This window comes from Apodemus sylvaticus, chromosome 19 (genome assembly GCF_947179515.1).
Source record: "Apodemus sylvaticus chromosome 19, mApoSyl1.1, whole genome shotgun sequence".
NCBI classification, from domain to species: Eukaryota; Metazoa; Chordata; class Mammalia; order Rodentia; family Muridae; genus Apodemus; species Apodemus sylvaticus.
In genome coordinates this window covers 35,946,057-35,973,482 of record NC_067490.1, presented here as the reverse complement: position 1 = coordinate 35,973,482, position 27,426 = coordinate 35,946,057, and the positions used below count along the sequence as shown (strand labels likewise).

General features: G+C 38.1%; 1 protein-coding gene across 4 annotated transcripts in view; it reads left to right on the top strand.

The window, feature by feature from the left end:
• Window positions 1–27,426, top strand: part of Kpna5 (karyopherin subunit alpha 5) — a 60,028-nt gene that overhangs the window by 3,926 nt on the left and 28,676 nt on the right. The window contains exons 1-7 of one of the 4 annotated variants that reach the window (XM_052164500.1): window positions 11,925–12,096; window positions 16,307–16,440; window positions 18,087–18,188; window positions 18,319–18,418; window positions 22,495–22,589; window positions 25,015–25,089; window positions 26,766–26,854. In XM_052164500.1, the coding sequence (XP_052020460.1) occupies window positions 12,093–12,096; window positions 16,307–16,440; window positions 18,087–18,188; window positions 18,319–18,418; window positions 22,495–22,589; window positions 25,015–25,089; window positions 26,766–26,854 (599 nt within the window). In that variant the 5' untranslated portion in view covers window positions 11,925–12,092. Of the gene's footprint in view, window positions 1–11,924; window positions 12,097–16,306; window positions 16,441–18,086; window positions 18,189–18,318; window positions 18,419–21,626; window positions 22,025–22,494; window positions 22,590–24,957; window positions 25,090–26,765; window positions 26,855–27,426 lie in introns of those variants that run through there. The other 3 variants (XM_052164498.1, XM_052164499.1, XM_052164501.1) reach the window with 3 other exon arrangements.

Genomic DNA, 27,426 nt, shown 5'->3' with positions numbered 1-27,426 from the left:
CTCTTGTTTTTTATTAATCATTTTATTCATTTACATTTCAAATGATATCCCCCTTCCCAGTTACCCCTCCACCAACTCCCCATCCCATCTCCCCTCTTGTCTCCCTTTTGCCTTCCTTGATGAGGGTGCTCCTCCACCCATTCACCCACTCCCTCCTCACCGCTCCAGCATCCCCCTATGTTGGGGCATCAAGCCTCCCTCTTGTACAGAGCCATATTGGGGCAGTCTTGCACTTGGTCAGAGTTTGACTTTGGTCAAGGTTAACTTCTCCCAGTTAGCCAGGATCCTGCTCCACCTAGGGTGGAGTGCACGTAGTAAAGGTCAAGCTCATTGTTCCTCCGTGTATAGGGATTCCTGAATTAAACAGGTGACCCACCCAGCTGCCGGAGCAGTCAAGACGAAGACCTCCAAGAGAAGCTAGACAACTTCCACCGGAACTCAGCCTGGAGTCTGGGGGGAGGGTTTGCCCAAACTGTTAAAAGGTCCGGCGCCATTAAAGTTTACGGCTTTGATCAGTGAACATTGACTTAGCCGTACTTTCTTTTCGCCGCTCTTCCCTATGACCCCAAAATTCTCTCAACAGGTAACCCAGTTTACATGTAGCTGCTGGCGGCTACATAGTGGCGCCTGAACGTGGGAAGACCTGGCACGAGAGAATTTCTTGAGGTAGCCCTATCCAGCGAAGCTTCGCAGAAAAAGGTGAAAATTAATGGTATCTGCACGGTAAGCAACATAGAGGTCAAAGCTAGCGCTAGTGAATTCGTGTCTATGGTTGTGAGTGCAAGGAATGGATACAGTTTTTCAAGCATACTGCGTGGACCCAGCGCAGGGACTGCTTGGGTTGATAAGATAGGGAAATATGGGGAAGGAATTTGGTAGGCATTTGCCCAAAGCTCGTAAGAGCTGATTTCGGCGAAAAGAAAGGGGTTTTTAAAAATAGGCATATGTCCACAGCTTCTAAGAGCTGTTTAAAGAGGAAAATGGATGCAATTGCTTAACAAGCACGCTTAACTTTCTGTGTATCTTTCCGTGTTTGTCCCGGTGCACCGACTGTCTATGTGTATGTTTATGTCCTCTCTGTGTCTTTGTGTGAATGACTGTTTCATGTTAAAAAGAAAAAATTGGTAAAGATTACATCTGCTGGTAACCTCTTGAGCTAGCCACAGTTTGTGTGGGGATTGATTCAAAGCCACGCCGCGGCAGCGTAGCTCACTCACCCAAGACAGAAACATGGCTGGGGAAAAAGCCGCTCTTAAAAGCCCAGAAACCTCGAGATTTGGGAAGACCTTGGTTTGGCTTGTGAAATTCATGTAGTCGCTTTATACATGTTTCTAATTGGTTTTAATGATATAAGGCTTTACATTTCTTGACTAAAGAGTTATAAATTAATTGGTTATTATGTAAAAGGTATAGTGTTATTAAGAAAAGGTTAGTTTAAAACTGGTGATTCAGTGTTAGAGCTATCTTAACTAACTACACGTGGCCTAACGCCACTCATGCCTTGTTCTTGTTTATAATTGGATTTAAAGGTATATTTTACATGTCTTGACTATAGAGTATTGGCTTAAGTCACTGCACATGATTTAAAAGGTATAATGTTATTAACAAAAGTTAGGTTAAGGCTGGTAGTTTAGGGTAGTCGCCATTTTGAACACGTGGCATGATGGTTAAGGCTGGTAGTTTAGGGTAGTCGCCATTTTGAACACGTGGCATGATGGTTAAGGCTTTTAGTTTAGGGTAGTCGCCATTTTGAAGAACACCACGTGGCATGACGCAATCCAGGAAATACAGGCCTTTGGGACGCTCCTAAATTGGCATGGTGTTTCATGTGAATCTTGGCCTGGAGATTAGACTTAATGAAGATTAAGATTTAAAATATTGTCTCTTTAATAAGTTACACTGTTATACACTTGAACATAAGAACTGGCATACAAACCTTGTGCTGTAAATATGTGTTTGCCATTAATTTTAAAGAAAATAGATTGTTTAAAATTGAGATTTGCTTCCAAAATTACAATTGTGCTCTAATATTGCAAGAAAACATTGAGTTACAATAAAAATCAGTGTGTCATTGGCTACAGTTTTCAGTTTGCAGGCTCGTAATTGTTAACATTTTGTAATTAAGATAATTTTGAGAGTGATACAGCTATGGGTTTTAGAGGCCCATTGCCACTTTTCCACAAGTTTATAGGCTACAATGGTAGGAGCAAAATTTAACCCCCCAAGATTAAAAAGGAGATCTCAGTGGAAATGTATTTGATATCAAGCAGGTTCCTTTGACCGTGGAATTACAGGTTTCTTTTGTTTAATCCTCAAAACATCCTTGTAGGTTTGGGTCTGGTCTTAGATAAAAGGCTCAGATTAGAAGATTTACATTTGAGGAATCTCATACAATGTCCTTGCCAAGGACTCAGGGTGGATCCTAGGGCGGATAAAAAAAAATTTACATTTGAGTTAATGCAAAACTTAGAGCTGCCTCAGGGGAAGCTAGTGAGGAAGTTTTGAGAAATTGTTTCTGCCTTACAGGCCCCACCTAGGGAGTGTTTGGCTTAAAAAAAAAAAGTTTTTGACTTATCCTGGTGTGGGTTAAAATGCAATTCAAGTCTATGAAAGGTCAAGGAGGCTATAAAGGCATTATTAACATTTGGCCTGTCTACTCCCTGCAAAATTATTGTAAATTTAAAGGGTTGGTTTTTTGCTTTACATTCTGATAATTATAAAAGCATTTGCTTCTAATTTTAAAGAAACAACAAAACAATGTCATTAGAAAGTTTTTGCCTCAAGGAATGGCTAACAGCCTTACGTCCTGTGAGGAAAAAATGTTTGTCTCTCTTTCAATACAGAAGTTAAGATCTTAAAAATTTCAGTGTATAATGTTCATAGAATGTTTGTTACAGGCCCTTGCTCCTATAGACTTTTAGAATTTTTAGGTAAATGGCTTTCAAAGGTTGTTAAGATATATTAATTGGCTTTATCTTATATTTACCTCATTTTAAGCTTGCCACAGAAGGTCTTAAACCTCTGTTTTCAAGGTAGGAAACGTTTGTTCCTTGCTTTAAGCAACAATCAAATTTATTATTAATGGTTGATCTATTACATGGCAAGCATTTTTAGGCAAAATTAATAATTGTTATCCAAAAGATAATTTGTACTATCAGATCACATGTTTATTCCTTTAAGTTTCTCCCTGCTTCAACACAGATACCTGAATTGGGTGCTATAGCAGCTATTTTTAAGATGTTAAAGGTCAAGCTTTTAATAATAGTAGATATACATAGCTCATGGTTTATAATTGCTTAAGATTGGTCCATTTTTAATACTGCTAATTCTTAATTTCTACAGTTTATACAAATGTGATTCAAATTTCTAAGAACAAAGGATATGTTCTCTAAATGACTGTCCTTTAGGTATTTGAAATAATTTTATATTTTGTGCACATCAAATTATAAAGATTTGTTCTTGATGTCCTCAATTTCTACCTCTACCACGTAATGGTGTTAATCCTAGAGGACTTAGTTATTACAGATAAATGATATTCATATTTCTAATTTAGAAGATTAAAAAATATGTACATGTGACTAATGATTCATTTTTAGGCTGTCTAGTTGCAACTGCTCTAACAGAAAAAGCAACTATATTTTATATAATTACATAGTTATTGCCTATGTTATGGTTTATACTTTGTGTTCCAACTTAAATTAATAAAACAATATCTTCTTGGAAGAAAGAAGAGAGGGGAAATCGTGTCCCTGTACATATAATTTAAATTATGCTTGCATGTTTTTAAGAAAATTTTAAAATTTAGATGCCAAGAAACTCCTTGCTAAATGTATATGACATCTTGTAATTAGGCATATTGATGTCTAGGTGAAATGAAGGAATTCACTTACTAACATATGCCATGATCCTGATTTAATATTGGGGGAGAAGGCATGTCCTCTGTTTTTTCCACAGAATGCTGCAGAAGATATGCTGACTGTGCTTGCTGAATGCCCAGACCATGGTAACATAAGAGCTATATTGGATATATGTTCTTGACTTACCTCAATTGTTAAATGTCCCAGGTTAGATAAATTGCCTAGCTTCAAGCTTTTAGACTTTGTGGGACAGAACATGGAGACTGTTATGCTAGCTTAGGAAAAATTAATTAAGAAGAGTTAAAATGACTCTTCTCCTTATTGTGCTCAGCTGACTCAACCATAGACTGGTCTAGAAATAATTCCAATTTTGAAGATTCCAATTTTGAAGATGGCTAACAATCTTCAGCCAGCTGTGTTAATTTAACATATAGTCTCCACTTTTCCTGAGAAGTAACAGCTTAATTCTTGATTCACAAGGCTACCTCTCCCACCTCAGAGGCCAAGCCTTGGGTCCTCAAAGTTGTTAATTTACAACTGAATTGGATACTTCTGGGACAAGTTAATCCTATTCCACCTTTAACTCTTGACCTTGTCTGTTAAGCAGACTGGCTGTCTCCACCCAGGCTCACCTGGATGGAGAGATTACATGTCTGTTAAAGACACTTGCAGACCCCCCTGGCTTCAAAACTTACACAAGTGGATCTCCAAAGAGGGAGCCACATAGAACTCAGATCTATGTGTGTTTGTTTTTGAACAAACATGGGTACCAGCGAGACGTGCGAGGCAAAGCACTGCATGGGGAGGTGAATTTCTGCTTCTGAGTCCCCAGGAAGTACACCTAATTGCATAGGGGTTAACGTCGAGAGGCTGTCCTTAAAATAATAAGGGAGCCTATTACCCCTCCTCTGAAAAAGACGTTATACAATATTTAAGAGGAATTACGGTCAATGCTTCCCCTCCTGGTTAAGGCCCGCCTTCTTATGAAGGATATTTATCCACTTGTTTTCTACCTCCTCGTGTTCAAATTAATAAAAAAAGGGAGGACATGTACAGAGCCATATTGGGGCAGTCTTGCACTTGGTCAGAGTTTGACTTTGGTCAAGGTTAACTTCTCCCAGTTAGCCAGGATCCTGCTCCACCTAGGGTGGAGTGCACGTAGTAAAGGTCAAGCTCATTGTTCCTCCGTGTATAGGGATTCCTGAATTAAACAGGTGACCCACCCAGCTGCCGGAGCAGTCAAGACGAAGACCTCCAAGAGAAGCTAGACAACTTCCACCGGAACTCAGCCTGGAGTCTGGGGGGAGGGTTTGCCCAAACTGTTAAAAGGTCCGGCGCCATTAAAGTTTACGGCTTTGATCAGTGAACATTGACTTAGCCGTACTTTCTTTTCGCCGCTCTTCCCTATGACCCCAAAATTCTCTCAACAGGTAACCCAGTTTACATGTAGCTGCTGGCGGCTACACCTCTCCTCCCATTGATGTCAGATAAGGCCATCCTCTGCTGCATATGTGTCTGGAGCCATGGCTCCCTCCATGTGCACCCTTTGGTTGGTGGTTTAGTGTCTGGGAGCTCTGGGTGGTCCAGTTCATTGCTATTGTTCGTCTTATAGGGTTAAAATGCCCTCCAGCTCCCTCAGTCCTTCCCCTAGCTCTTCCATTGCGGTCCCCCAGCTCAGTCCAATGGTTGGCTGTGAGTATCTGCATCTGTATTGGTCAGGTGCTGGTAGAACCACTCAGGGAACAGCCATACCAGGCTCCTGTCTGCAAGCGCTTCTCAGCATCAGCAATAGTGTGGGAGTTTGGTGTCTGCAGATGGGATGGATCCCTAGGCGGGGCTGTCTCTGGATGGCTTTTCCTTCATCATTCTCTGTTCCATTTTTTGTCCCTGCCTTTCCTTTGGACAGGAACATTTTTGGGTTAAAAATTTTGAGGTGCATGGGTGACCCCATCTCTAATGTGGGGGCCTTGCCTGTCTACGGGAGGTGGTCTCTAAAGGTTGTTTCTCCCCTTTGTTTGGCATTTCAGTTAAAGTCATCTACATTGGTTCCTGGGAGTCTCTTGTCTCCTCAGGGTCTGGGAATTACCAGTGGCTACCCCAGTTTCCCATTCTCCTCTGTTACATGTTTCTATTCAATTTTCTGACCCTCTACATCTCTCTTGTCCCTTCCAATACCTGTTTCTGCCCACCCTCCCCCACCTGATTGCATCCTCCTCCTCATTCCCTCCCAGGTTACTCCCTCAACCTCCTGTGATTATTTTATTCCCCATTCTATGTAGGATTAACGCATCTACACTTTGGCTGTCCTTCTTCTTAAGCTCCATATAGATTGTGGGTTGTATCATGGGTATTCTGAATTTTTGGGCTAAAATCCACTTACGAGTAAGTAAATACCATGAATGTTCTTTTGTGGCTGGGTTACCTCACTCAGGATGATATTTTCTAGTTCCATCCATTTGCCTGCAAGTTTCATGAAGACGGTTTTTTAATACCTGAGTTGTACTCCATTGCGTAAATGTTCCACAATTTCTGTATCCATTCTTCTTTTGAGTGACATCTGGCATGTTTCCAGCTTCTGGCTATTATAAATAAGTAAGCATGAGCCCTTGTTATATGTTGGAGCATCTTTTTGTTATATGATCAGTTTTGGTATAGCTGGGTCTTCAGTCAGAACTATTTCCAATTTTCTGAGGAGCTGCCACACTGACTTCCAGAGTGGCTGTACTAGTTTGCAGTCCCACCAGCAGTGGAAGAGTGTTCCTTTTCTCCACATCCTCACCAGCATCTGCTGTCACCTGTGTAGGGAGCTGCTTGCTCCTGCGCCCTTAAAATGGCACGGGTTTCTGTTTTCTGCCTTCCCGCTGGCAGGCTCCCTGTAGTTAACAGTTAACAAGTCCTTATTTGGGTGGAGCCTGTTGAGTCTTGCGCCTTCCGCGTGGATACAGCCTATCAGCAATGCCTACGTGGCTAAGCCTGATTGGCTGGCTATTAGTATTTAAGGGCTGAGCTGATTCTCTCTGGGGTCAGAAGAAGAAGTACAGGGATCCTGAGTAAACTGCTTGAAGAAGATCTTCCTGTGTTGCGTCATTCCTTGCCAGCGAGGGTGGTCGCGACACACCTGAGTTTTTTAATCATAGCCATTCTGAATGGTGTGAGGTGGAATCTCAGTGTTCTTTTGATTTGCATTTCCCTGATGGCAACAATGATGTTGGACATTTCTTTAGGTGCTTCTCAGCCATTTGAGATTCCTATTGAAAATTCTTTCTTTAACTCTATACCCCATTTTTCTGGGGATATTTGGTTCTCTGGAGCCAACTTCTTGAATTCTTTGTGTATTTTGGATATTAGCCCTCTGTAGAATATAGGGTTGGTAAAGCTCTTTTCCCAATCTGTGGGTTGCTATTTTGTCCTGTTGACAGTGTCCTTCGCCTTACAGAAACTTTTCAATTTTATGAGGTCTCATTTATCAATTGATGATCTTAGAGCATGAGCCATTGGCGTTCTGTTCAGGAAATGTTCATATGTTTGAGTTTCTGTCTTAGTCAGGGTTTCTATTACTGCACAAACATCATGACCAAGAAGCAAGTTGGGGAGGAAAGGGTTTATTGAGCTTACACGTCCACGTTGCAGTTCATCACTAAAGGAAGTCAGGACTGGAACTCAAGCAGGTTAGGAAGCAGGAACTGATGCAGAGGCCATGGAGGGATGTTCCTTACTGGCTTTCTTTCCCACTTTCTTGTCTATTAGATTCAGCATATCTGGGTTTATGTGGAGGTCCTTGATCCACTTGGACTCGAGCTTTGTACAAGAATAAAAATGTATAAAAATGGATCAATTTGCATTCTTCTACATATAGACTGCCAGTTGAATTAGCACCATTTGTTGAAAATGCTGTCTTGTTCCACTAGATGGTTTTGGCTTCTTTGTCAAAGATCAAGTGACCATAGGTTTTTGGATTCATTTCTGGGTCTTCAATTCTATTCCATTGATCCATCTGTCTATCTCTGTACCAATGTCATGTGGTTTTTATCACTATTGCTCTGTAGTACAGCTTAAGGTCAGGCATGATGCTTCCCCCAGATGCCACGAATCACCCCAGCCGGGTATGAGGGTCCCGGGGATGAGGGTCCTTGAAGTCCATGTAGGTAAGGATTTGGTGGTGATAAACAGAAACAAACACAGAGGCAGTTTAAATCTGAGTGTATTTTGCAGCTTTCAAGCAGGGAATTTTATACATTAAAAAACCAAACATTGCAACTGTATCCAGCAAAAAAATCACAAATATCAACAAGAATCGCTTGGCACAGTAAAGCACAAAAATCATCTGAGCATTACAACTCTGAAACTATGTATTCAGTGAATCACGAACAGGACAGGCAACATCATTATTAATATAAACCATTCAAATATAACAATTCTAAAAAGATATATTCAGTGGGGCAGTCGTCCAAGGCTAATGGCATATTTCTAAGAACAGGTTGATAAATCTTTTTGGTCAGTGCCCTCAACCACTGAGCTAATTCTCCAGTCCCATATGGTCAGTTATTGTTTAACATCTAATGCCTGATTTTTTATAAATCTTCAATGCATAAATTTAAACTATTTTAATTCTTTCTAATTAAGACTTTCTTTAGCATATACCAAAACCCACCTCTGATGACACCCATATAGCCATATGAAATTTTATTGTTGGGAATGTTTGTATCTATCATAATAATTTTGTAAATGATTTAAAAAGTAAAGAGTTGGTTTCCCCAGGGATAAGGTCATGTTAGTGTCTACATATCAAGGGATGGTTTCATACCCATTATTCTTGCTTAAGGTCTTGGCCTAGGCTACCAGGAACCTGTAACTAAGAAAAGAACTGAAAGAAAACAAAACAGAAAAATTGCAATGAGAACTATGGCTCAATATGTTTGTTCCCGCCTAGAGTTTCATATCTGGTTCCAGGAGACCTTCTAGTTTTGAAGTCTAATGCCTTAGTCTGTGTAACTTGTCACAGAGATTCTACTGGGATTGGTGTGGCACCCAGAAGTTCTTTTACTGTTGAGAATAGGGTTTTGCTCTCCTGGGTTTTGTTATTCCAGATGAATTTGAGAATTGCTCTTTCTGTCTCTGTGAAAATTTGAGTTGGAATTTTGATGAGAATTGCTTTGAATCTGCAGATTGTTTTTGCTAAGATGGTAATTTTTACTATGTTAATCCTGCTGATCCATGAATTTGGGAGATTTTTCTATCTTCTGAGGTCTTCTTCGATTTCTTTCTTCAGAGACTTGAAATTCTTGTCATAAAGATCTTTCACTTCCTTGGTTAGAGTCACATCAAGATATTTTATATTATTTGGGACTATTGTGAAGGATGTTGTTTCCCTAATTTATCCTTTGAGTATAGGAAGGCTACTGATTTGTTTGTGCTAATTTTATATCCAGCCATTTTGCTGAAGTTCTTCCTCAGCTGTTAAAGTTCTCTAGTGGTTTTTTGGGAGTAGCTTGTATATACTATCAAATCATCCGTAAATAGTGGCATCTTGACTAGCCAGAGCAATTAGGCAACAAAAGGAGATCAAAGAGATACAAATTGGAAAGAAGGACATTTTTTTTCAATTGAAGTTCTCTATTTCATAAAGACTCTTTCTGGTGTCAAGTTGACAAAAAACTAACTGGGCTGTTTGTTTAAAGCATGACAGTGGTGGACAACCAATTTTCCTGTTTAGACACTGTTTAAAGTTCATACAACAGAGATGGCAGGAATCTAAAGAAGTTGTTACTTGAGTTCTGCAAAGCAAACTACTTTAGTTTCTAGAATTGTTACAGTTCAAGCAGAGTGGAGGAACTTGGCAGAATAACATAGTTCTGGCTACCAGTGGGTCCCGTTATCTGACTATCCCTTTTCATCTTAAGACCTGATGTGTGTGTCTCCAAGGCAAGAGACTGGAAATTCCTCCCCTGAGAAATAATAAGGGAAAAAGTAAGAAAGGAAAAAGGAAAAGGGAAAAAAAGATGGAGAGACAGAGAGGGAAGGGTGTGGTGTGTAATTTTAAAAGCCACCTTGCTGCCTTTCCAGGGAGCTCAGCCACATTGGAAAGGAAAATACAGAGAATCAGGGACCTTTCAAGTTCATCTCTGGAGTCCCGACTTGAGGTAGTGTTTAAAGACAAGGCAAGATGAACTCATGACTCAGCACTCCAGCCATGGCATGTTCCTTTGCCTACAATTGTATCAGCTCCAAGTCTCTTCTGCAAAATGATCTGACAAGCTGTGACTGTTTCTTCAAGACACAGGTTTTCCCTCTGGCTCCCCCAAGGGGCTTCAGCTATTCCTTTGCCCAACAGGAGACTGCTAGAAAAATGTTAATTTTATGTGATCTATAAAAGACAAAGAATATAAGTGGCTCTTTATATGTTCATTCTTGGTCAGACTATGGTATTAATATTTAAAAAGTCCTGTTCAGGTAGGTTCCTTTTGTTAAGTTTCCCTTCTCAGTCTGTTAAAGAGTTTGTGATGCCTGAAGAAAGACCATAGATTCAATTCAGTTATAATTAAAAGATTTATTAATTGTCTGCTAGAAGGACAAACAATCTCTGAAACAAATTTGAGACTGCCACTTGGGAGGGTTATAGAGAAGAAGTGGTTTTTGTTTGTTTGTTTGTTTTGGTTTTTCGAGACAGGGTTTCTCTGTATAGCCCTGGCTGTCCTGGAACTCACTCTGTAGACCAGGCTGGCCTTGAACTCACAAATCTGCCTGCCTCTGTCTCCCAAGTGCTGGGATTACAGGCATGTGCCACCAACACTGGTTTAGAGAAGTTTTAAAAGGGAAAACCACAAGGAGACCTTCAATATATATGTAAGCAAGTAAAAACCTGTTCTGTTCTATTCTGTTCTGTTCTGTTCTGTTCTGTTCTGTTCTGTTCTGTTCTGTTCTGTTCTGCCAAGTTAAGTGATTAAGGCAACTCAAAACCAATCTTTGGATATCTGCATAAGAAAGTTACAGAAGCAAAGAAAGTTAAAGAAACAAACAAACACCTGTGAGTTATATCCTAACAAGTAGAGTTACAGCTGTACATTTTTGCATGTACATTTTGTGTCAGGCTTACTGGGAACATCCAGGGACTGGACTCAGACAAATGGCTGGTGGGTACTAAGATATATGCCTGGCATAAAATGAAGCTTCCTTCGCCATAACAAGTCATAAAGAGCCCAAAGAATCACTTTTTATCTTTTATATATTTGCTTAGTGGACATAACAAACTTAGCTACTGTTTTTGTGGCAGGAATCATGTTGTTTGCATTGCATCTTCAGAGCTTAGCATTATACATGGGACTAAGTCTGCCTTTACTGATAGTAACTCTTCAGAGTGGATTATGAAACTCGTGTGAGTTTGCTATAATTTAGACTATTTCATCTGGAGTTAATCCTTGTATTTATAGGAAACTACATTTGTTGAAAACCTTCAAGTGGTCTATAAAATTATTTTAAAAATGGCAAACTCAGAACTTGAAACGAGCGTTCAAGAGGCCGAGCCAGGAGAATTTTAAGTTATTTTTTCTATATGCAGCCAGGGCTACATAGCAAGATCTTGTCTCATGATTAAATTGGAAAGATTATGTTTTAAGGTAGAGAAAGAAAGAGGGAGAGAGAGGAAGAGAGAGAGAAAGAAAGAAAAGAAAGAAAAAGAAAAGCAAAGCACATCATCTTTGTAATGCTAAATAAGGCAAAAGATTGTGTGTGACTTTCAAAAGTCCTGTGATTTTTGTTTTGCTTTTTAAAAACCAGTTTGGGTTCTAGCTTCCTGACTGTAAGTCCGTTCTTTAGTATGCACAGCACTACCAATTTAATATTGTAGTACAGAAAGGTATATGAATGCACAAAAAAAGAGTTATGTTTGCAGGCACAGGGAGAACTAATGACAAGCCGGGCAGGCAGCGACGACTCAGGCTTCCTTAGAGGGCAAATCCCCCAGCTCCATGGGTCACACGCTGAGCAGCCACGCCCCTCCCCGACCACGAGTGCTGCCACGCCCCCTCCGCGGCCACCACGCCCCCCCGCGGCTGCCACGCCAGCAAGGGCTTCTGGGAGCCGGCTTAGGATCTGAGGAAGGGGCGCTGGAGGCCGCCATCTTGGGCTCTTTGGCTGCTCGCCGCGGACGGGCTGGAGGCGGAGAGTCCACACTGTGCTGTCCGCAGCCGAGGTCACCGCAGGAGACTACAAGGAAGGGCTCGGGAGAGCCCCGCGTGGATGGGTAAGTGCGAGGGACGCAGGTCGGCCGCGCCAGCGCGGGGCTGGGAGCTCCGGGGGCTGCCGGTGTGTACCCCTCTTTCCCCGGAAAGGCTTGGGGACCAGGACTTCTCTCCCAGAGGGCCACAGCTGCGGGGGCGTGGCAGCGATGGTTCTGCGCAGCCCTGCTCCCTATCTGCTCACGGTTCTTTAGAATAATTTTCCATCCGTAGTTTTCTGCTCTTCCTGGTGTGCTACGGGGGGGATGTCTTACGGAATTTCTCAGCGCCTGCAGGAGAGACAGGACGACTTGGGGATCCTCCATGCTGCACCCGAGCAGGGATCTGTTGCATTCAGATCCAAAGTCAAGCAGCCCTGGGTTCCACTCTTCCTTCCGCCAGCTCTCCCTCCTCCCCCTGATTTTCAAGGTGAAAATGCCATGCATAGTTGTTGTAAGGACTGGGAAGCTGTGAAAGGTCGTTGTGAGCGAGACGTCAAATATGACATTTACATGTTAGTTTATTCCACACATCGAAAAAGAAGGAGGGAAAGGGACGAAAGACTTGTCTCTCAATGTCGGCACTCAGTAATTGCTAATACTTTGTAGGAGACAAGCTTGATTAAGATAAGCAAGGAACTCTGCATGTTTGGTCATAGGGAATTAGCGTAGACGCTCCTCTTTCTCTACAGGCTCGTTTGCCATCTTCTAACAAGATGTCCAAGCACAGGAAAACTGAAGGCATTCCTGCCTTGAGAAATTGCATTAACAAATATCAGAAAAACACAACCCTTGGCAATTCAGATTCGAATTATGTGCCTAACTTCATTCAATGGGGTTTTTCTAGGAACTGGCTAAAAAAAATAAGTTTATGAATGGAAGGAAACAAACAAACAAACACAAACCCCACCTCAGTTTGGCAACTTTAAAAAGTCTGAATAGCATTTTTTATATTTCAAATAATTTTTGTGAAATCTGAACCTTTGAATTCCAGTCCTTAAAAACTTACTTTCCAGCAAAGTAAATTTGAGTAAATGAAGATGTCAAGATGCAGAAAGTTAGTATCACTGAGGAAAAAGGAAAGAAAATAAACGTGTTCTTGGGACTACATTTTATTTGGATTACAAATTTAAACTAAAATGTCCTAGTGCAGTTGACAAAGTTAATAGCCTAAGAAGTATCTAAAATGCGATGGTGTGATGGGGTTAAAGGGCCCAAAGCCATCCAAGTAAATGTGAGGATAAAGGATTGGAACGTTTATTCTTTTACATTTTTAATTGATTTCCTTGAAGAAAATGGCTATTCTTGTAATGTATAAAGATAATAGTTGAAGTGACAAGGGAGGTATCTCAGCTTCCACACTACTTACTAGGTAAGCGTGAGGAACTTTATAGTCCTCCATACCCATGTAAAAGGCAGGGCTTGGGCACATGGTGGTGCATGCCTGCCTTTAATCCCAGCACGTGGAGAGTCAGAGCTAGTCATATCTGTGAGTTTAAGGCCAACCAGGACTATACAACAAGTTCTGAGCCAGCAATTTCTCAAGGCTACTACTGTGATAACACATTATGACCAAGGCAAATTAACAGTAAGAAATCACATCTTGAGACAAAGACAAGGCAGAAAGAGAGACACTAGGAATGGTCTAAGTCTTTTGAAACCTCCAAGCCTGTTCCTTCCTCCTAATCCTTCCCAATTGGTTACCAACTGGGGACCAAGTATTCAAACATATAGGCCTGTGGTGGCCGATCTTTTTCAAACTACTACTTAGGCATTTAGTATACTGCTGAAATACATTAAATATGTTAAAACTAGATTTTGAATAGCTATAAATGTGTCTTACATTCTGAACTTGTACTGTGTCACCAAGCTACTACACCTTACCAACTGAACACTTTTCTTCATTCTTGAGTCCTTAGCCCATTATGTTGTAATTTAAATTCCAATAGTAGAGAGCTTTGTTTCACTGTCTTTACCAGTGACTGTGATTACCAAATCTGATAACTGGCTTGGTACTTGCCTTGCTTGCCTGATGAAGCAATGAAAGAATAAAATAAATGTAGGGTGTATTGTTAATGCCAGTACAACTCCAATATTTCTCCAACTCCTGTTCCTTGTGCTCGCCTCACTTTCTTGATTTGTCTTCCCTTCTTGCTTCTCTCCCCTATTTCTTTTTTGCTTTCTTTTTCTCATACCTTTTTTTTCATGAATATGTGAATACTATCAAGAGTTTTCCTGGTCACCTTTCTTTTTGTGGCTCTTCATGCTGTTGGATGATGAAGTCAGTCCTCTTGTGTGTTTTGACCTGTATTTTAACCATATATATATATATGAAAACAGTGAAAAACAGTCTCCTAAAGTCAGTATTCATCTATTTAAATGACTACAATGAACATCAACAACATTCTTATTGAGATTGCACTTGTTTTTTCCCCTTAATTTCTTTAGTTTTGTTCTATAGGATCAAGTTTGAATTTATCAGCTGGATTTGGGAACTATATTTGTTTTAGGAAGCCTAAGGGTCTTATATTTGTTTTAATACCCTCAGTGTCTGCCTCTTTTCCATTGAGCCCTTTGGTGAAATATACCTTATTTCTTACTGCTCTGACTTTCTTCAAATCTTTTGTCTTTATGTCTTCATATGTTCTCTTTATTTGAAATACTTGTTCTTGTTTTCCCTTTCCGTTATTTAACAGGGAGTAACAGTGAAGCCTTTCTGAGCGTCCTAAAGTCCAGTTGATTTACCTTACTGTGCTCTCACAAGACAGCTTGTTTATATTTTACTGTACTTCATTGCTTTCACATCTACAAACTAGTGTCTTTTATCAGATACGATAGACAGATGAAAGCCTCTTCTGTTTACTTTGTAAGCTAACCGATGACAGTAGTCTCTGGTCAGGCCTAGGTATGTTCCTCAAGACTGTAAGAGTGTATTAAGTAATCACTAATCATTCCATCTTGTTTATCATACAACTGAAGTACTACTTTAGATTGTTGTTCAGTCTTCATGTGTACACCCAGAATAGGTTACAACATAAATTTAAAATATTCATATCATCTACCAATACCATGTTGCTATATTAAAAGGCTTACAATTTTCTGAATGTAAAACTAATACATATATTTTAAACATAACATTTCATATTTATGTTTTAAAAATATTTGTGGTTTTGTTTGTTTGTTTTGAGATAGGATCTCACTGTGTAACCCCTCTATGGTCTAGAACTCTCAATGTAGATTAAGCTGGCATTGAACTGACAGAGATCCAACTGCTCCTGCCTCTCAAGTGTTGGCCTTAAAGGCATGTGCCAAGACACCTGGTTTTGTGTTACCACTTTAAAATACATTTGTAATAGAAATAAAATATACAAGCACTTCATTGCTTCAAAAGAGCTAATTATAGTATGAAGGACCAAAAACTGATAGAACAGTCACAACAGAATGACCTTGATGATCTTGGTAATATCTTAAGTGAAAAAAGCCAGACTCTAATTAATCCTTGAAGTGTTCTTCTTAGTGGAGCTAATACTATATTTTGTTGAAAACAGGACTGTATATAATACTGACTCTTTCTTGATTTTGCCAGCAGTATAATTTAAGAGTTTCTTTTACCCTGATGATCGATGAGTTTCATGAAAGTGATTGAAAAATGTATGTCCTCCAGAAATGTTAACATACCACAAAGAGCAAAGGTGTTGCTTATTGGGCTCTGTGAGTGAAATAAAGGTTTTTAGATCCAAATTGTTACTCATTTAATATTGCTAAAGCACAGATTTGATTTGTTCCTGCAAGAAATTGTACCCACGTTTTATTGGCAACATAGAAGCCCTTTCATGAACTAGCATCTTTGCCCCCTTGTCTCACTACAAATGCCTGCTGGTTTGCCTTTCTGCTTCTCTGCTGTGTGTGAATCAGCCTGAGGCTTCATTGCAAGTAGGATATCTGCTGGCACCGTCTTGACCTTGGTATCAGTGAACTAACTAAATCTCCTTTTAAAGTAAGTTGCTTAGGTCTGAGTGGCCTTTAAAGCATCAGGAAATATGCTGTGATTAGGAAGTTATAACTAAAATATGTGTTCATTTTGCTCCAGCGTGACAGAGGAGTGAGAAAGTGTATTTTGTCTGTAAGATTAAAGTGGTTATATTGGTTGTATAATCAGCGAGCTTACATTTAGTTGCCTCTAGTAAGCCTCTTATGTTGTTCTGAGAGTTATCCCTGTCTGTTTTCTCCCTCCAAGATTCAATGGCTAGTCCTGGGAAGGATAACTACAGAATGAAAAGTTACAAGAACAAAGCCTTAAATCCCCAAGAGATGCGAAGGCGAAGAGAAGAAGAAGGAATACAACTTCGAAAGCAAAAAAGGGAAGAACAGGTAGGTGTTCTTAGACAATTTTTTTGTTTAGCAGCAACAAATCCATCCATCCACTCACCATTCAATATCTCATGTTGAGCTTTGCAACTTTAATTATCATTGCTATATGTTAGAATATGTAAGTGCTAAGTGTTTGATAAAATTGATTTGCTAAATCTATCCTTTAATTAAGTTTCTGGAATAATATTTGTAAATTAGTTAATTGGAATTCTGTACTGTTTTAGTCACTGACTGGAGAGACTTTGCTCTTAAGTTGATAAACATTTTGTTCCCACTGCTAAAAATGTTTTACTTTGAGAAATTTAGATCACTATCAATTTGCAGTATAAAATTTGTCCCCAGAAAACACATTGTAGGTCTGTGGATTTCATGAGTCTTAAGGTAGTTAGTCATCTTTGCATGTCTCATTCTGTGCTTTCTCTATTTCCTAATATATGTCTCTGTTCCATATGTCTCTGCATCTATTTACACTTTGCATATACAACATAAACAATATAAAGTCATTTACAAGTACTTGTCAGAATTTTCCATTCCAGTGTAGATTTGAAAATATTTGTAACTAAGTAAGTAGTCCTTACAATAACAGATTAAAAATGGGCTGGAGAGAGATGCCTCAGCTGTTAAGAGCACTGACTGCCCTTCCAGAAGTTCTGAGTTCAATTCCCAGCAACCACATGGTGGCTCACAACCATCTGCAATGGGATCCAATGCCTTCTTCTGGTGTGTCTGAAGACAGCTGCAGTGTGTACTGTTATAAATAAAAATAAATTAATATTTGTTTTTTTAAAAAAGCAGATTAAAAATAATATAGGACAAGGACTAGTGAAAAAAGTCTAAAACAGCCCATTGTAGAAATATAATAATTATGGTTGTAAGCTCCTGTATGTAGTATCTTGCAGGACTCAAAAAAGTAAAGAGAAAAAAAAAAAACCAACGTATTGACTAAGCGAAGTTTGTGCAGACTAAGGAAGAGCTGCATTAGTCATCAAAGCACAAGGAGTTTTTGTTACTCAGATTGTTTTATTTTTATATTTTTTATGAATGATGGAACTAGCAAATATAGAGCTATTTTTCCTGAAAATTTTTCCTATTGCTTGTTTTATTTTGTTTCAGTGTCTTATGTAGGCCAGGCTGACCTAAGATTTTCTTCTGGCTGAGGATGGCCTTGAGTTCTAGATACTCCTGCCTTTACCTCAGGTGCTAGGATTACAGGCATGCGCCACCACACCCAGCTACCTCTCTAGCTTGTTATTTATTCTGTGTGATTTAATTTTTAATCAAGATTTCCATTTCTAAGAGCTGTTTTTCTTTATTTTAATTATGCTTATGTGTGTTTGTCTGTGTGAAGGTGTGCGCCCATGAGTGTGGTTGCTGGAGCCTACCTCTGGTTCTCTGCAAGAGCTGTGTGCACTTTTACCCACTGAGTCATCACTGCAGCCCATAATGAAGATTTTCTTAGAGAGAGCTTCAATGATTAGTAACTCAATGAAGAAATATGCCTTTTCAAATCCTATACAATATGTATATCTGTTTCAATGTTTTGAATTATAAAAGCAGCTCTTTTTACTCACATGATAGAAGGAATCCTGTGACAGGTGAATGTTCATTGAAAACTCTGTGCATAAAATAATTTCTCTCTGTTGCAGTTGTTCAAACGTAGAAATGTCTCTTTGCCCAGAAGTGAGGACTGTATGCTAGAGAGTCCCATCCAGGACCCAGACATCAGTTCTACGGTACCCATTCCAGAGGTATGTTTACGAAAATGTATTGTGGTTTATCGTATACCTCACCATATGACATCAGAGACAGTATTATATCAAAAAATATAAATAATACTCATGCAGAAATACTTACTTGTTAACTTTTTGTTTGTTTTAGGAAGACGTGATCACGGCAGATATGATTCAGATGATTTTTTCTAATAACGCTGAACAGCAGCTGACTGCAACACAGAAATTTAGAAAACTGCTTTCTAAAGGCAAGAATTATTTTCAGTGTTTTATTTGATCTTATAGATTTTGTAGTAGAAATTTGTATTTTTTTTTAAATTGTGAGACATTTTATTCCCCTTTTTTCTTTTCTTTCTTTTTTTTTTTTGTTTTTTGTTTTTTGTTTTTTGTCAGACACAGGTCTTAATTTCTCTTTGATCCATATTATCCTGGTATGGTTGTGTACGCCTTTGTTTTGTTTTGCTTTTTGTTCTCTGAGAGGGGTTCTCTCTATTTAACCTTGTCTGGCCTGGAGCTCACTAGGTAACTCAAACTGGTCTCTAACTCATACAGGCAGACTCACCTGTCTTACCACCCAGCTAGGATGTTTATACCTTTAATTCTAGTACTTGACAGACAGAAGCTGGCAGATCTCTGTGAGTTGAATGCCAGTCTGGTCTACATCATGAGTTCCAAGCCATCTAGGCCTACATAGTGAGATCCTGTCTCCCACAAAACAAAACAAAACAAAAAACCTATTTTAATGTAAATGAAAATTATAAATTGTAGAAGAATTTAAAGAAGCAAATATAAAAATAATTCTGTTACCAATCATAAGACTATAACTCCTTATACAAATAGTTTTTAGACATACTTTTTGTTTTACCAAGTGCTGGGAGTTCAGATATATAACACTACTCGGCTGTTTCACGATTTACTGACCATTTGTAATCCATAATGGACAATTTATTTATCCAATTAATTTTAATATTATTTCAGATGTAGAACTTACAGAACTAGGAATCTGAATTGTAAGGAACTTTTAAACTGTTAAGATTTTCCAGATGAGGCCAGTTAAGAGTACTCAGTGGGTAAAGAAGTTTACCACCAAATTCTGTGATCTGAGCTTGATGCCCAGAACCTGTGTGGATGAAGAAGAGAATTGACTCTCCTCTCAAAATTCCACACTTGCACAGTGACATACAGTCTTATGTGAACATGTTATACATAACCATGTAAAATAAGTGTAAAAACACTTAATGAAAGAAAAACATATCAAATAAATTTTACTTTTTAATGCTTTTAACTTTATTTCATTCTCATTTTTCAATAGCTCAGCATTTTAAGAAATTCATACAATCAAGAACAGCTTCTTTTTATCTCAGTATTTTAGCATGTTTTTACAATTGATTTTTATTTTCCTGATTCCGTTTTTTTCCTTATATTCTCTTTAAAGGATTTTTTGACAAATGTATAATATTGTCTCTAACTGATAGCATTTCCATAGACTATGCTTGAGAATTTTAAAGTTTATTTCATCATTTTTCTACCACATTTTTATTATTATTAAATTTATTTTGATTCTTTAAAGTAAGAAGGTAGTTCGAAAGAGCTTACAAAAGTCTTTCTGTCATCTATGACTTCATTATCTATGACTTCATTGTCTGAGGGTTTTTTTTTGTTTTTTGTGGGGGGGGGGCTTGGTTGGTTTTTTGTTGTTGTTGTTGTTGTTGTTTTGTTTTTTGAGACAGGATTTCTCTTTGTAGCCCTGGTCACTCTGTAGACAAGGCTGGCCTCGAACTCAGTAATCTGCCTGCCTCTGCCTCCCAAGTGCTGGGATTAAAGGCATGCACCACTACTGGATGACAAGACTTTATTTTCTGTTTCTATTACCAAACTATTCTGTTTCTATTATCCTTTATTAAATCATAAACAATCATTTTATGTTGTTTCTTCTTAATAGTTGGATTTACTAGCCTAGATTGGACATAAAACAGGAATTATAAATGTTTTCTTGTATTGATTGACATGGATTCCTGACAGATATATCATGGGTAGAAGAATATTAAAACTACTATACTTTATTTGATCTATCAGTATAGAAAACCATATAGAAAACAAGCAGTAAATAGAACTATAAGCAAAACCAGCAGGAAACTTGTATTTCTTCATCATTAAGTAGTATTCTAACTGTTGGTACAAGGGAGGCAACATATGTCCCTGGCTACTCCGTAGCCTACCATTAACTCCAGCATGTCCTGGTGATTCACGTCAGGTAAGAATCTTTTACTGAAACCCTCTTCTCTGTTTCTCCATCATGACCATTCTTACAATATAAGTCACTAGTCACACTTCCTTAATCCTGGTTTTACAGAAATTTCTCCAAAGTTTTTCTGTTTTGTATTATTCTTTCATTGTTGAAGCATATATTTTCCTATTTTGCTTATGTTTAAATTGCCAAAGTGACGATGAATCTTACCTATGACAGTTCAACAGACTACTTTATTATGTAATAGTAATAGCAGTTTATGGGATGTGTTAAATTAGTCACATTAATTGGTTTCTTTTAGATGGAATGATAAAATATGTTGCTGTAGCTTTGCCAGGAGAGACTCCATTTGTGTTCTTACCTAAATGACAGGTCTGTGTGTTTGCTGACTGTAGATACTGATATTGCTGAAATTCAGTCTCCATTTCTCATGAACTTCTGACTACATATCCTATTTCTTCTCCCACCTTATCACTTTTGTCCCCCAAAGAAAAAGCAACACAGAATTTCTGTCCTTAAAATTAAAACAGAAAATGTTTCTTTTTCAGAAAAAGAAACATGGTGAACCTGGTGACTATACTTCCAAAATTCTGACGTTTTGAAAGGTAGCGGGTAAAGGGGGATAAACATCTACTGAGGTCCTGTAACTAGAGCAGTTGTTTAAGGTGGGGGATGGGAGGAACATTTCACAAAGTGTATTTTCATTTAGAATACTTAGAAAAAAATAATTATAATTTTGTCACTTATACAGAAGTCAGAAGGGAGAATGAGAATCCTCTCTTGTGTGACTTGATGCTTGCTTTAGTACCAGTCAGAGCAAAGAGCCGTAGTGATGTGCATGTGGCTTGGCTATGTTACACACACACACACACACACACACACACACACACATCTAATAAAAACATAAAAGTATGGTGTGCAACATAGGAGAAAAGAATTCAGTTAAGGATAACTGTGAAGTTTTGTAAGTGATAATTTTGTATTGTTCCAATTTTAGTATATGTGCTGCCGAAGCAAGCACAAGTGATAATTTTGTAATGATAATGAGTGACTAATGATTTTAACAAAATAGATAAATTTTCTATGAAGACCATAGAAGACTGGTAGAAACAGCAACCCAGAAACTACTGAGCCACTGAAAGCACTTTTTACTGAAGCAGAGGTAGAAGAAAGATTTCCTTGTATTTACTTGGTTGGTACTTAAAATACATTTGTTTAAATTTTATATGAATTCCAAGTGGATTTGTGATTCTCAAAGTCTGCTTTCTCATGAAAAAAAATGTTAAGATTTTAGATAGTCTAATAGCACTTTTATAAATAATAATCTCTAGATAAAATAAAATGTCGCCTGAGACATGTTAGTAAATGATTATTGCTAGTGAGGGAGCATCCTTAGAAATTGAGAATACTGCTGTTGGGATTTCTGAGGACTTTTCTCAGTTGGTATTGTGTATGTTGGACCTACATCCTCTCCATCTTGTAAGAATGATCTCTGCAGTTGAGGAAATATATTTTCACTTCTTATCATTGCAGTTAGTGAAAAGGCAGAGTTTGCTTTGTAAAAAGTATTGTGGTAATGGCAACATTTATCTGCAGTTACATCCAGGTAAGGGTTTACTTAAGTCAGAGAAACCTAGGGAAACTAATTCCTATGCCATATGTGATAGGTATATGACTTGCCAATCTGTTAAACTCTAGAATCACCTGAACACAGGCCTCCGATGATGCCTGTGAGGGAGGGAGTATCGTAATTAGCTGAGATGGGAAAACCTGCCACTGCTGTTAGCACCACTTCATGACTGCAGTATTGGACTAGGAATGAAGATGGGAACTGATTATAGGCAGACATTTGTTGCTCTCTGTGGAAGCAGTGTGCCCAGTAGCTTCAAGCTCCTGCCAGTGGGACTTCTCTATTGTGATGCACTGTAACTGTTTTCTCCCTTAAGTTTCTTTTGTCAGGATTTTTTTTCTTTCACAACAAAGGAGAAGGAAAAGGAAGTAAGATACCATGTTGTATGAAACAGGGATCTATCTGTTCATTGTGTGTGTATAACAGCCTTTCTTTTTAAATCTTAGAACCCAATCCACCAATAGATCAAGTTATACAGAAACCAGGAGTTGTACAGAGATTTGTGAAATTTCTTGAAAGAAATGAAAATTGTACTTTACAAGTGAGTTTGAAGTTTCCTTTCTTAATCATTTTCTAGAAATGACTGAACTTTTAGTGAAAATCACTTCTTACAATGCTAACTATATTGTAAGCATTAAATATATAATAAAGGAAAAGTAGGGACCGCTCTTGGCTAAGGCATGGCTATAGTGCTAGTTTCTGTTAATCATTAGTTTGCTGAACAGATTGAGAAATCATAAATTCACAGCTAATACTAATGAAGTTCTGTAGTTATCAACCTTTATTAACCATTTTCCTTTAGAAAACTCAGACTGAAAGTGCTAATGTCATTATTAAATTTATTTCTTTATGAGACGAGATCTATTTATGAACCCTTGGTCTTAAGCTCACATTACTGTCCTCGTAATGTGCAGTTAAAGGACGAGGCACCATATCCAACTGAGTTGTTCTTGAGTTACTTCTTGAAACATCTTTAGCTGATCATTTTAAAAAAAGAATCGTTATAACCTACAAAGACTATGACCTAACTCAGATTTTTTTCTAAAGAACATTATCTCTCATCCTTGCTATGGTAACATTCTCCCAAATAATTACCTACTAATGGTAATTTACTGGAGTTTGGCAACATTTTAGTGTTATAAAACACTCTTCCACTCTGATAATTGTGTGTACTCTAGAAGCAGATTTCAGGAATTAGAGAAGACCTACATCTAACATCAGTGCTGTAGGCAGTAATAAAAGACAGGAGAAACAGTTGTAGAAATTTCAACTGAAAGTAGTGGTCTACTTGTTTGAGCAGTTTTGGAAAGCCCCTTATTTTAGGCATATGTAATACATGTGAATGTGGAAAAAAAAATTTAGAATTTCTAATCACAGTTTCTGAGGAAAAGGCTATTTTATTCAGGTCAGTTATTTTGGATTCGAAGCCATAGGATTTAATTTCTGCTTTATTTAAGCTGTGAGTGCAAATTAAAACTCTTGGTCTCTGATAATCTATCATTATGTGTCTCTTTACTTCTATGAATAAAAGAATAAATCAATGGGTATAAATAAATAAAATTATTGAGTGCTAACTTGAGAGCCAGGTATTAAGTTATTATAGGTCTAAAATTAAGACATTGTTCCTGCTTAGAGAAGTTCTTCAGCTATCTTGCAGAACATTAACATACCAAAAGATAAGTAACAATGTGCTTAGCACTGTAACAGAGCCAGAAAAAAGTGCTCTAGGAACATAGAAGAACATACCTGATTCTGTAGGTAAAGTAAGGAATGTTTCATGAAGGTATTTTTGATTTTCCAAAGTGAAAACTGAAAATCTAATTTTAAATTGAGAGCACAGTATGTGTACACTGTGTGGTGTGCTCAAAAACATTGGGAACTTGAATCTTTATTTGAGCCTGATGAAATTCACCAGTGTAGTTTGGGGATAGCACCATGCTATGTTTGTTACCCAAATGGGTTTTAATCTGGTGGTTCAGACCAGCACTCTATGTTCAAACTATCTTTCTGTGGGACACATTGTTCTGTAAGCAATTTTTGTAAGGTATGCACATATTTTAAAACATGTGAAGTAGTTATGAGGCTTTTAAAAAGTAGAAGGTTTTAAATGAATATGCTGATATTTTACATTTTTAACAAATCAAAACAGTTGTCATTACTACCACATAATATTGTTGTATGTATGTGAGTGGATATGTTGCACATGGATGCCAGTGCCCTCATATGTCAGAGGCATCACATAAAGAGTTACTGGCAGCTTGAGCCCTACATTTTCAGTGTTTGTGGCTATACAGGTCTTCACTGATGTATTCTCCCTAGGGAAAAGCAAAGAGAAAGTTGTAAACTTGTAGTTGTACTATTTATTTCCTTATTTAGAATTGATAAGTTATTGTCTCCATTGATATTAAATATGAATTATTTTGTCAGGTTTTTTTTTCCTTAGTCTATCAGAGGTTCTGTTATATGAAAGATTAGCAAGCATCTATCCCACATCTGTTAATAATAAAACCTCCATGTTGAACAAATACTTAAATATCTGGCATTCTAATTTTCATGTTCTTAAGTAAGGTTGGGGATGACATGATCCCCTGGGAAGTTAGTTCTGTCATGATGCTTTCATTTCCTTTCGAACAGCTTGTTTTAGAATACTGCTGGGAAATAATGAACCTTAGGAGTTAAATTATATTTATATATTTTTGGCATTATAAAATATACTCCTTTTGGTATAATCTGAAGAAGAATCTATTTGCTTTCTTAAATAAGGTTCCCCATCTATAAACCTTACTTGTCGATGAGTTTTGAGAATCTCAAGTCACCTTTCCTTTCAGATTTGTTTTATTTTTTTTCTTCCTCCTCCTCCTTTGTGAGAGCTCCTCCATGCTTTCATTCAGTTCCCTTTCTTTCCTTAGTTTGAAGCTGCCTGGGCATTAACTAATATAGCATCTGGAACTTTTCTGCATACCAAGGTAGTGATCGAAACCGGGGCTGTTCCAATTTTTATCAAACTTCTCACTTCAGAACATGAAGATGTACAGGAACAGGTGAGTTTCTAACTTGTGTAGCATGTTATATATAGACATTTAATTTTCTATAGAGATTTTAATTTTCTCCTAAAAGTATTACTTGTAATTTTGACTTCTACTTTATTTTTATGCATAATTTGCCTAACATTCGTTTATTAAAACACATTAGTTTCTTTTCAGCCTCTGATTAGAAGTGGGAAAGATAAGCTACTTTTGGCCTGATTCTGTTCTGGGTTTCTAATGAGACTATTCTCAGCACAGGATCCATTGTTTGTGAGGTCACTGGTCAGGTGCTGGGCTGTGGGGAAGCCCCAGGACACAGCTCCAGGTGTGGAAGTGCAGTCTGGGGCACACGGCAGCCAGAGCTGGTGCAAGACTCCCTCCCTGGGCCTTGTAACAGGCTGGGCCATCTGGTTCTCAGGCTCTTGGATATACAGAAGCTGTGGAAGAGCTGAGCACTGAGTGGGGGCCCCGGACTGTACCTAGCCTGGGCTGGGGGCAGAGGCGAGCTCCAGCTAGTCCACAGGTTTGAGTCCTTGGCTTGATGGCTGCATGGTTGAGCTTGGCTTAGTGGCAGTCGTGGCTGGGAGCACAGAGAGGCCCTCTACAGGAGATTAGATGCAGCTGTATAGGCAAAAGCCTTCTCTATGACTCCCCACGGTAGATCCCCATGACTGTGGTTCTAAGGTGTAAAACCATACCCCACTTCTCAGGGCTGGCCTAAGATTAAATATCTTTTGCAGAAAGGAATGTCTAGGAAGGAAAGCTTATTGGCTAAGCCCTCTAGGCCTTTAGGTACCTCATTAAAATAGAGATCCTTGATCCTTGACCAGAGGTCAGGTCCTCTACATGTGGAGGAGCTTGGGGTGTTGCCCTTATGTGACCAGTGGCCACAAATCTGAGGGGCTGTGGCCAATGACAAGGGCCTGGTACCTAAGAACAGGCAAAGTTCCTACTATCCCTTCAGGGTCTCCGGGGCTTTTAACCTTAGCTCAGCCAGGGACCACGCTACCTTTCATGATCCCACAACTTGAGGCATACATTTTTGTTTCTTCAAAAAAAAATATTGTGTTACTTTGAATTGAGTCATTTAAGTAGAGTTCAGTAATAAATTTTCAAAGTCTTGTTCTAAGAGGAAGTATTTGATAACATGATTAAACCATAGAAAGACACTTAAGTTTTGAGTACTTGTGTTTTTGCTATTCATGTTCATCTGTTGATCTGTTTCATTCATCATTTAGTTTTATGAAATTATGTATTCACTTACCATTAATATTGGAAGATTTTCTTATAACATTAATTACTTTTCCTAAAAATGGTGTTGCTGATTATCCAATACAAATTTTTTCATATAATTCATTATCCCTTAATTGTACATCTGCTATTTGTAGCTAACTGGTATTAATAATATAGTTATGAACGTCATTGTGTATTGGTTTTTATGTGCTTTTGTGTTACCTGGTTATTTTATTAGGGCAAAAAGACTATCCTTCACTAGAATGTAAGGGAAAGCTTTTAAATGTCCTTATGTTTTAAAATATTACAGAATTTCACGTAAAAATTTTTCCTTGCTTTTGTTTTTTTACATGTTCTTGAAACTCATTGTTGCCTTTTTATAGTAAAAGTCTCTTAACAGAGAGTGTGTATCTGGTTTAGGATATTGTCTTAATAATACATTTTTTTATTTTTCTCAGGCTGTTTGGGCACTTGGAAACATTGCCGGTGACAATGCAGAATGTAGGGATTTTGTTTTGAATTGTGAAATACTTCCACCTCTTTTAGAGTAAGTATTTTGTTTTAGTTTATCATAATTAAGTTAATTTTACATTTGGAAAAGAAAAGTATATATTCCTACATTTCTATATAACAATTAAATTCCCAAATAATATTTTGTAGTTTTGTCTATGTTGGCTAGGCCTAAAATTACTTGAAAGCAGGTAAAACCAGGAAAAAGAAAACATTCACATTGTATTTTTTAAAAAAAAATCTTTATGTTCTTTTAATCTTTACTTATTAGTAGTTGTCACTTATTGATGCCTTCAGTGCTAAAATAATTCTAATAGGAATATATACTACTTTATAATATAATAACACGTGTTTTCATAGTGTGAAATCTTTTTTCTTTAAGATTAAAAATGTTTCAACTATATTGTGTGTATGTTTGGGAATGAGGTATGTGCACTTGACTGCAGGTGTCCACAGAGTCCAGAGAGGCTGTCAGATCCCCTGAAACTAGAGTTACATGCAGCTGTGATCCATTCAAAATGTGGATTCTAAAATCTGAACTCAGGTTCTCTGTAAGCACAGCCACTGCCCTCTCTACAGAACCTCATAGTACAGAATCTTTAATAAACA